Source organism: Anastrepha obliqua, unplaced genomic scaffold (genome assembly GCF_027943255.1).
Source record: "Anastrepha obliqua isolate idAnaObli1 unplaced genomic scaffold, idAnaObli1_1.0 ptg000023l, whole genome shotgun sequence".
Taxonomy (NCBI): Eukaryota; Metazoa; Arthropoda; class Insecta; order Diptera; family Tephritidae; genus Anastrepha; species Anastrepha obliqua.
In genome coordinates, this window is record NW_026562184.1 from 604,622 (window position 1) to 616,095 (window position 11,474).

Below are 11,474 nucleotides of genomic sequence, written 5' to 3' on the forward strand. Positions count from 1 at the left end.
CAAAATCCAAAAACTTCCGCCGGCAAATTATCCGAGACCCTGCAAAATTCAATTGAAATCAATTTCAATCCCCAAAGTGATCAGAATACCCTATATAAGGCTGGGTATCACGGCCGGGTTCCTCGACGCAAACCCTTAATTTCGAAGGTAAATAAGAAAAAGAAGCTGGAATTTGCTAAACAGCATTTAAATAAGCCCAACGCTTTTTGGAACACCATCAGTGAGGAGTTAAAATTCAATTTATTTGGATCAGATGGAGCATAAAAGATTCGGCAAAAGCCAAATAAAGAGCTTCAAGAAAATAATCTGCTCAAAACTGTTAAACACGGTGGAAGAAATGTGATGGTTTGGGGGTGTTTCACGGCATCTGGTGTCGGAAAGCTCGTGTTCATAGATGAGACAATGGATAAGCATGTGTATCGCGACGTTCTTAAAGAAAATTTAAGTCCAAGTGTCGAAAAACTGGGCCCTAATAGGACAACTCGACAATATCAACAAGATAATGACCCAAAACATAAATCTTATCTTGTGCAGGAGTGGTTCATATACCATTGTAAACAGCTCAAAAAAACACCCCCTCAATCGTCGGACTTAAATCCTATTGACCATGTGTGGCATCTTCTGGAGCGGAAGATACGATCTCACCACATAACGTCAAAGGATTCTCTAAAAGCGGCAATAATTGCTGAATGGAATAAAATAACACCTTCCGAACCTTCAAATCTGGTTATAGTGTGAAGAGACATTTGCAGGCCGTTATACAGTCTAAAGGGGAACACACAAAGTATTAGCGCGTTACAGCTGCAATGAATTACTCTCCCATGCGTAATAAATAAATACATTTAGAAAACACAGTTTTTTTATTTTTTTATACTTTCATTAGGAGAAAAGTTATAGCACTGAGAACTTTGATTTTCCGAGTGTGCCAATACAATATGTTCCTCGTACATGTCTTTACCACTACAAATACGATCATATACCACCCACGTATTACAGCATCTATTTAACGACACCTTAATTCCCGAAACCAATCTTCAGGGCCGAAGTAATTGCAGTTGTAGTGGTAACATATAATATTTATCATTCAAAATCTGAGAGCCATCGGCACATTATCTTGAGCGGGTTGGCTTTCCATTTCTACCACGTAAAGTTGTTTATAATGTCTGAGTGCGTGGACCGAATTTAAAAATCATAACACGCAAATGTAGTCACTATATCAGCCTTTTGAATTATAGTACTTTTTATAAATTACAATTAAGAATTAATAGCAATATTTAACGTTAAAAATACTTATTTTTTGCATAAGCTGAAAAAATGCCCTATTACAGACGCTTATTTTATTTAAATAAAAACACAGAAAAGTATTATAACAATATTCACTTTAAACACTCTTTATTAATTGAAGATTCGATTTAAAGCTATTTTTACTAAATAATACTCCAAATTCTATTATTCTAAATGTTCTTCTAAACGTTTGTAATACCGTGCAGAATAAGTGCCCATTTACACACGGAAACATTTGGAAGGGAAACATTTTGTTCGGGGGTGAAGGACGGACGCGGAAGAGAGAAGGGAATTTGTCTCCTGTACTGGCGACACGCTTTGCTCTTCTTATTCGTATTTCCAATCTTAAAGCAATGTTTGACAGTTGCTTCATTTGTTTTCTTCTTTTGTGGGAGAAAGTTCTGAGTTATGTGTTGGTTTTCAATCAAACGGAAGATAACAACGATGACAAACATCCGAACGCTGCTTGGGAAATGCACGATTATTTTTGCTAGTAAAGTAAGTATAATTTAAAATATATTATGGGGCATGTTTATGTTGAATTCTAATTTTCCCCGCATTTCTAGATACTCAAGTTAATTATTTACATATGAAGTATTTTTAATTTAATTTTTTTTATTCAATTACAAAAATTTATAAATATATTTAAAGAAAAAAACAACAAATTATTTATTATTTAACCAGTTTGCATTTTTCATTCATATATTTAAGAAATTGTTGACGAACGTTTTCCGCTTTACATGTTAGCGGGTTGTAGAATATATTCGAACCAGAAGATGCTAAGGTAGTAAACGTCAAAATGTTACCGAAAACAATTTTGCTCGTGTGACCGCAAAAGAGACATGAAAAGAGAATTTCCAGATGTCTCCGTGCGTAAATCTGGTGTAAATGTGAGAAGCGAACTGTCAAACGAACGATGAGAGAGAGAACAGAGGGAAATAAGAAAAACCCAGTCAACCAAAAGGGAAGAACTCTTTTATTATTATTTTGTATTATTTATAGGGACACGCTTTTTTGATTTCGAATATACCTACATATCATAAAAAAAAAAATATTTTTACGAATACTCAAAATTTGGAATAAAAATAGCGCGATTTTTAGTCCAAATTTTCGTCTGTGCCGAATGCATCTTGATTTACAGTTATCAAGCAGCAAAATCATCCCAAAAAGAAAGAAATATGTAATTTATTTTATTTTAGTCTTTCGGTGAGATCAGTGCAATCAATTGCATTAATATTTGAAGTGTTCTTAAAATTTATCAATAATGAAAAAATTGCTTTTGACGTTGAGAATAATATCAAGTGCCTAACAGAACAAGACTCTTCGTCTCGAAAAATTGCAAAGGCTTTAAATATTAGTCAGTCGGTGGTAATTAGAGTGCAGAAAAGGTGTGGAGTTGCCTCTAAAAAAAATTCTGGTGGACGCCCACGATTTTAAAAGATGGTGACGCAAGGCTCATAGTCACAAACTTGAAGAGAGACCCTCAGCTAACACCAAAAGATGCTGCGGCTGCTATTGGCAAAAATGTTAGTCGATGGACAACAAAAAGAGCCCTTCAAAAAATCGGATACGTGGCTGAGATCAAAAAGAAAAAACCGGCATTATCTAAAAAAATGTTCAGGCTTGTTAAAAATTTGCCAAAAAACACCGAGACTGGACCATAGACGACTGGAAAAAAGTTATTTGGTCAGATGAGTCCAAATTTAACCGCTACCAGTCCGACGGGAAGCAATATTGCTGGAAGCGTCCAGGCGAATCATTGCAAATACGCCATATAAAGGAAACCGTCAAGCACGGAGGCGGCAATGTTATGGCGTGGGGTTGCTTTACGTGGCGGAAGCTTGGTCCCTTAGTAAAAATAGATGGCATAATGAAAAAGGAGTATTCTTCAAACCCATCTTACCAGCTTTGTGAACGTATGCGCATATCAGTCAGCTGAACTTACAGGACGGAGACCCCAAGCATACAGCACAGGTGGTTAAGGAATGGCTTACGACTCAAAGTTTTAAGTTGATGGAGTGGCCCCCACAAAGTCCCGACCTCAATCCGATTGAGAATTTGTGGTCAATAGTGAAGCGACGGTTGGGACAATATGATACTCCTCCCACTAACCTCGACATGTTATGGCAAAGAATAAACTATGAAGGGAAAAAATTCCCCACGACATTTTGCATAATTTGGTAGAAAATAAAAAATAAAGGTCTATGGACCAAGTATTAAAAAAAAGCCAACAAAATTGCACTTTCAAAAAGAGCAAAACTGAGTACATACGAGTACCATTCATTTATATTTCATATTCCTTTTTTTGTTTAATTATGAAATTTTGTTAATTATTTGTTATTGAATAAAGAAAAAAAAATTGTTTCATTTGCTTTGATCGTTTTCATTCTGTGGGCATTTTTGTGCAAAGTCTTCGAACATGTACTCAGTTTTGCTCCCCACTGTACATATTACATAGCCTAAATTTTCGCCATCGGCACTCATAACTTTTACGATAAAACAACGTTTTCATAAGTGCTATGAATTATAAAACCTAAGTTAAATGCTTGCTGGGTTGACGATTGCTGTATACTCTTCTCTTCAACTGTATTTCAGTACAAACTGCAAATGCGGTCGTAAACAACCTAATTTTTAAACTTCGCCTGGGGGTTCTATAGGCACCCTAGGAGGTTGGGACTTTCAGTTATAATGGTGTGGCCTTGCTCTTTCTAATGGGCGCCACCTCCCCCTCCGCCCCCCATGCAAATATATCGTGATAGTAATGGAAAGTTTAGCCTCTTGAGCTGCATAAACATTTTGCAAAAACAACTAAAATGGAGAAGAAAGTCATGTCATATTTAAAATAAATGTTACTTAAATCAGATCCTGAACTTAATTTCGCTTTAAGTGCTACAAAGATAAAAATATATCCTAGTTGTTACCGTTAGATTTGAATTTATAAAAACCTATATTTTGCCGAAGGCACCCACTCTTTCAAATTTATTGTTATTTCACTTTATATTACCTAATTTTAGCTTACCCAATACATTTCGTTGAGGACATAAGAATAAGTTGTGATCTTCTCCAACAATATGGCCAGTGGTACTTCCACCTTGTCGGTAATTATATAATTGTTCTTTAGTGCGTTGTCTCATATTACCATTACTTCCGCCAGAAATATTGCTATATAATATGCCATCCTTTCCATCTGTTGGGGTTTGCGAGCGTATACCAACAGGAGAATTGGGTCCAAATGAAGAATTTCCACTTCCAGGTAAATTTTGGGGAACCATTCCTGTTGCATTACTTGAGGTTGTGGACGAAGCAGCTATTCGCCTCTTCGCAAACGCTGGCATGAGATGAGACGAAGAAATGCTACGATGATCTATGTAAGTCTTGTGAAGGCTGTGATGAGACAAATTATGTTGGTATGATGAATTTGTAATGTTTACAGCCGTATTTATTTCACGTCTTGAAGGGGAGCGTTGTGAACGAACATTCAAATAAGTAGATGAAATTTGTACCGAATGACTACCGCCACATAAATTGGCAGATACCGAAGCTCCTTCACTGCTTGCGTTAACCCCATTTTGATGTACGCTACCACTGGCATTAAATTTCCATATACCAAGAGACTGCAGATCAGCTTGTAGGTTAGGTTCAGGTCGGCGACGAGAATGTGAATCGTTGCGAAGATCAAAGAGCTGTGATCTACTATAACGTTTGATAGTATCACAGATAGAAACAGTGGTATTGGAAAATTTGGAGTCAGCTAACGGATAATTATAACTTTTAAAAGGGACGTGTCTGTTAATTGCCGTATCCAACGGCGGTGTTGGTGACGAACTCATCTCCATATATTTTATTTGAATGGAGATTAATTAAAATTTGTCTTTAGCTTATTGGAATACTTTTTATATTTACAAAGAATTATTTATTTCACCGATTTTATTTCATTCTCACTAAATGTAGAATTAATTATTACTCTACTTTCAGTTTTTTTCTCTTTACATCAATTTCTTGTTTGTTTAAGATTTATTCTCTTGGCAGCATAAATAAAATTTTACTATTGGCACTAGGTACTATCGATGAAATTAAAGAATATACTTGCAATAAAGAAATTCTTAATTTCAATGAACATTGAAAATACTAAATAAAAATCGATGACGATAGATATGAAAAAATCAATTTTTTCAACGCGTAAGTTTTAACAACACAGTTATGATGAGACTTCTAATGCGTGTATATTTTTCGCACTTTTATTACTTAAGAGTGTATATAAAAAATCCACTTTACTTTAAAGAACAAATACAAGTCGAGAACTGGCTTGCTGCAAATTGTATACATATAAATCCAGAGGATTTATAACCCATCAGCTATATAGGGCAATAGTAAGAGTAGCGTGTCATTCGCCAGTATTAAATTGTATTTTCCTCTCGAGGTATAATAGTTATTTATGCACAGGACTGAATAAACAAAATACGTTTTACTTTCTCGAACTAAACGATATATCCTACTCCCCACGAACGTAAAAAGTAAAGCGATATATGAAACGAAACAAATCGAATAGACTAGCTATACATAATCGTTCCGAAGTGCACAAGAAATAGAGTTGCCAAACATTGCTAAAATCTAGCGAAATATTAATACAAGATAGCGCCTTCCGAATTCGCTGCGACGTAATCGCTTAAGAATATACACACAAGTGGAAGGGAAGATACGTTTTTGTGAACAAGAGGAGTAAGCGAAAGCAATAAAAATTGCCAAACATAAATAATTATACATAAACACAGGGCACCCTACCTACTAGCCTAGCGACCCAAACAAAATACCAGACGATATCGATTTCTGCATAAGCAAAGGTGTATCCAAAAATAGGGTCTCCATAGGTACATGTCCCGAGCTCTCATAAGACCTCTTGCCACTGATTTTAACTTTAACATCATGTTTTTACGAAAATAAAACTGCAGCAAGGTTGCACCACAAAGAGACAGACTCAGTATGCTATACAGATTTGGTCGAGGACTCGTTGTCACTAAATATTCCGATAAAAACCAACACTAGACAGGGCTAGTATACAACTACGTTCTGGATACTGTAGCAGGTTAAACTCCTACATATCCAGAATCGACCCCGACATATCAAACACATGTCCGGCATGTGAAGGTACCCCGCACGACACTAACCACCTCTTCACATGCCCCCTCAAACCGACTCATCTAACCCCCCTCTCCCTTTGGACCCAACCTGTCGAAACAGCATGTTTCCTGGGCCTACCCTTAGATGAGCTAGACGAAGACGAACGATGATATGCCTACACTGACAGGGCTACCTATGCTGTTAACAACAACAACATAAAAACCAACACTGATTTGGATACTGCTAAACAAGTTCACAAAACAATTAAAAACCGACTAAAAGCCGCAAAGAATGCAGAAACTCAAGAGTACTTAATCCAATCTCTCGCCTACACAAGCTACGGACTATTCACTATGGAAGGCAACGAAAACCCTGTTACAGCCAACGTCTGATATTGCACCGATGGAAACGTCCAAGGGAATCTTGGCAAAAACTGACATGGAAAAAACTATAGAGTTCGAAGGTTATTGTACCATTTCAGAGTCAAAATGCGGAAAGAAGTAAAACACACGATAAGCAAAGAACTTAAAACAACAACGGCACCTCATAACAAGTAAGATTTCAAAAGAGTTACCCACATGTGTGTTAAATACATCACTTACATATTTAATGCGATGATCAAAAACGAGTACTTGCCCATTCAGTGGAAAGTTGCTGAAATTATTCTTATTCTAAAGCCTGAGAAACCACCAAACTTTGTTTCCAACTATAGGCCAAGTAGCTTGCTGCCTATTGTTTGTAAACTTTTGCTTGCAAAGGTTGCTTCTGAAAAGGCTTAATCCGATAATTGAGCAAAGAAAACTCATTCCAACAAACCAATTTGGACTCTGCAAACATCACTCGACTATTGCTCGACTATAATTGCGTATACAAATTCGCTAGAGAAGCACTTGAAAAAAAGGAATACTGTACTGCAGTATTTTTAGATATTACAAAAGCTTTTGGTAAGGTGGTAAGTTATGGCACGAAGGCCTGCTATATAAGTTTAAAATGAGCCTACCGCATAATTACTATATATGCTTCTAAAATCGTGCAAATGGTAGACACTTTCTTGTCAAAGTAAATCGATGAAACTACCAACCTCCACGAAATTAAAGCAGGTGTATCACAAGGAAATATCCTAGGACCCCTTTTGCACACTTTGTTCACAGCCGATTTACCCTTCACGAAGATCACATATACAGCCACTTTTGCCGATGGTACAGGTATAATGTCCAAAAGTAGCCATGCCTCAATTGTTTCTTACTACTTACAAGAAAACCTCAATAGCATTAGTTCCTGATTGAAAGCCTGTCGTATAAAAGCTAACGAAACTAAATCTATGCAGATTACTTTCATTCTTCGCTATGGCTCATGTCCTGCTGTATTTCTAAATAACGCCCCAGTACCACAGGCAGATAAAGCCAAATAATTAGGTATTCTGCTAGAAGGCGTCAAACGTGGAGATCGCATATATTTATATATATATTTTTCAAGCGAAAACAACTTGGGCTGAGACTGCGTTCACTTTTCTAATTACTTGTCTACAAATCAGTCTCAAGCCACTATGGACGCACGGAGTTGATATATCGGCCTCAAAATCTAATCAAGAAATGCTACAGGGAGTCCAATCAAAGGTGTTACGCGTGTGTGATAATGCGCCATGGTTTGTACGAAACGAAGCATTGCACCGAGATCAAAATGTTACGGCAATTTACGAAGAAATCTGCAGAATCAGTCAGCGATACAGCAGTCGGCTTGCCACTCAATCAAATCCTAGAGAAGATTAGAAAAATGTATGCCTAATAAATTAATACATAGATTTCAAACGTAATATGTAAAAAATGTATGTAATGTAATAAAGGGAGCTAAAACAAAAAAAAAAATAAAAGCACTTTCTTGCCATCCGTATAAAAATACATTGCAATTGTTTGTTTGTTTAGCTTAAATGTCATAAATCACAATATTATCAAACCATTCATTGACTTTTTACAAATAAGTAATTTATCTTTATTATCGGCAAATGTGTTTAGCTATGCAATCCCTTTGACTTATTTCTGTTAATGTGATAAGCGGAATCACATGCGAACTACGTGAACAGAACTTCGTTTCTTCCGGTCAAGGCGAATTTATTATAGGTGACAGCAACCACATATAAGTAAAACCCTACATGTATTTGTTGTTGCGTTTGGTCCAAGCATCACGTCAAAATCAGCTGTTCATTTGCAGTGTGATTTACTTGTGAAACGTACGCTGGAAATAGTCACAAAATAAAAAGTCGCCACATTTCCCACAGTTCATTGAAGATTTCGTATGTAGCTAATGTGCAAGGTGGATTTATTATGTGTGAATTGTAAGTTCTTGTGGATATGAAAGAAATCATTTGAGTTTGCGGTATTTTAATTATTAATACATACATATTTCAGAATTTGCCACGGGCATGCATAAGGGGAAATTGAATGTAGAGAGTGAAGTTCGGACCCGGAAAAGTTTAAAATAGAGAAACATAACGCAAAAAAACTTCGAAACAAGGGCAAAATTAAAGTCTCACTGCGTACAGAAAGTAATGTATGTAATATTGAGCTCAATTGTATTTGTATCACATTTTTAATTTGCAATTTTTACATGTATAATTCTTTATCCTTATAGGATATTGATGGCTATCAGAAATCCAATTTGGCTGCTAAGGACTATGATGACTTCATACTAAATACTGTTGAGATGCGCATACCATATTGCATAAAAAAGTTTGCTTCATGTTTTTTGTGGAAAATCGATCGCTATGATTAGCATCTTACTCTGTAATGCGATGCGAAAAGCAATGCGATGCGAAAATAAATTGCGTTACGAAGGGTAATTGGTACTCTGTAGCGCTATCGCATCGCTGAAAGTGTTGCTCTTTTTATTATTCACTTATTTTTCGCTTTAGTATGCATCACTGACCGAAATGTCAAAGAAAGCGACCAAAACAAACGAGCGATTGGAACTAAAGTACCTATATTTAAATAATATAAAGTAATGGATTCTGTAGCTTTATGGGACGAATCATCTGAGGAAAGGATTTCTCGGAGATTTATAAGAGATAACTCCAACATTATGAGTCTCAGCGATCAAAGGTAAGTTAAACTTTAAAGAATTACGAATGCTTTATTCATCAGTTTGTTCTATTCATCAGTTTTGTGCAGAATTTTCGGCTTAGTAAGGAAGCCTTTATGTATGTGCTAAATAGCATAAAGGGCGAGATGAAATCTCCAACGAGAGCAACGGCTATCCCTGACATCAATTGAAAAGGTATTGTGAATGGTAGATTTGGCGGTGCATCGCATGATTCGCACATATGGAACTTGTCCGGTGAGCGCGAATATTTAAAAACTGCCTATGAAAACGGTGACTCTGGCCAACGAATTCTTGGTAAGTTTTTTAATATACTACGAGAATATGACCTTAATGTGTGGTCCGTATACTCGTATTAATATTGTCTTATATAGTATATAACATACATATGTATAATTGTTAATACACATATATATGTATATGTATATGCATTTTCATGTAATAAATGCTTATGAACATGCATATGCACATATGTGGCTATTGTAATTTATTGTTATTCAACTAAAAATACCTTAAATTTTTGTTATCTGCAGGGGACTCAGGATATCCGTTGGAACCATGGCTCCTTACTCCATACAGGAATTCTACGGAGGATTCAGACGAACATTTTTTTAATCAAAAACATTCAAAGGGAAGGTAGTTAATTGAGAGAGTTTTTGGCGTTTTGAAAGGCCGATTTCGTTGCCTTCCAGCTTCAAGGAGTTGCACTATGCTCCAGAAAAGGTTGTGCAAATACTAAATGTTTGTTGTGCTCTGCATAATATATGTATAATGTTCAAAGTTCATTCTCCCAGCTTAGAAATCGAACCGGAACAAGTGAACATGGTAAATATAGAAAATGTAGAAAATCTGAGTTTTGGAAATATAGCTAGACGTGTAAGAGACCAAATAAAAAATGATATGATTGCCACTCGAAATTCTGTATGAAAAATTTTTTTAAATGAAATGGTTTTTTAGTAAATATGAATTCAGTCTTTTATTTAAGTTAGGTCTACAAAGTGTGTACATATATTAAAACTAATAGCAATAGTGTACAAATTATATACATTGTATACATTTTTTAAGCTATAATACTTCGATGCACAGTGCCTTGCATAGACAGGTACATCAAAACTAAGTCACTTGTATGTGTAGGCACATACGTACATAAGTAAAAAATTAAAAGGAAGTTCCATGTTTCTCATGTGTCTTATTTGTCTGCAACTCCACACCCAACATTTGTTTTTGAATTTCTAATTTGCTAATATAAGTTTTAACTTAAAATTATCACAGTCCATTTTTTGACTATGGACGAACTGCTCTTTTGCTAAATTTAGCTTTTGTTTTTCTATTTTATATACCATTTTATATGCCATTTCCATGGTTTTGGAAATATTTTTTAAGGAATCATTAATCTCAGTCAGTATTTCTGTTGAATTTTTTTGGTACATAATTTGATTATCCACCTGCTTTTCTAGTAAGCTTTGCTTATTGCGTGGAGTGAGTACCGAACGGCTGCAGGAAGGTTTCTCAGTCACCTGTTCGGGCACATCGACTGAATCGCTGTCATTCTCCTCTTCGGGCATATCGACTAAATCGCTATCATTAAAAGCTGCTCCTAAACTTTTAGTTGGTACATCCGTCTGACGCGCACCAAACTCCCGCGTGCTACCTATCCCGCCCACAGATTTATTTATAGATAGCAACTCCTTTACTCACTGTTTTAATTGGTTCAGTGAGGAATAAACAGACGGACCGCCCCCTGTACCGGCAATATTGGTTTTGTTCCGACGCATTTTGGCTTTCAAATGGAGTTTGTAGTCAGCCCAAACCTGAAAATTATAATAACCCCACTATAGAAATAAAAAATACACATGTCACTAAAGTTACTTTTCTCCAGCCGGCCATATCACGCATCGGTGATCCAGCAGCATTTAGTTGGGAAGTTACTCTCTTCCATAAATTATCGACTGTTGTTTTTGCGTTGGGCGTCTTTATTA

The 11,474-nt window shown here is 36.1% G+C and overlaps 1 protein-coding gene and 1 pseudogene across 2 annotated transcripts in view; one reads left to right on the plus strand and one right to left on the minus strand.

The window, feature by feature from the left end:
* LOC129251499 (eukaryotic translation initiation factor 4E transporter) overlaps window positions 1-5,833 on the minus strand; it is an 80,571-nt gene extending 74,738 nt beyond the window's left edge. The window contains exons 1-2 of one of the 2 annotated variants that reach the window (XM_054890836.1): window positions 5,560-5,833; window positions 4,304-5,225 (exon numbers count right to left, since the gene is read on the minus strand). In XM_054890836.1, the coding sequence (XP_054746811.1) occupies window positions 4,304-5,120 (817 nt within the window). In that variant the 5' untranslated portion in view covers window positions 5,121-5,225; window positions 5,560-5,833. Of the gene's footprint in view, window positions 1-4,303; window positions 5,339-5,559 lie in introns of both variants that reach the window. The other variant, XM_054890835.1, reaches the window with a different exon arrangement.
* Window positions 5,834-9,399: 3,566 nt separating this feature from the next.
* Window positions 9,400-10,422, plus strand: LOC129251467 (putative nuclease HARBI1; annotated as a pseudogene).
* The last annotated feature ends 1,052 nt before the right edge of the window (window positions 10,423-11,474 follow it).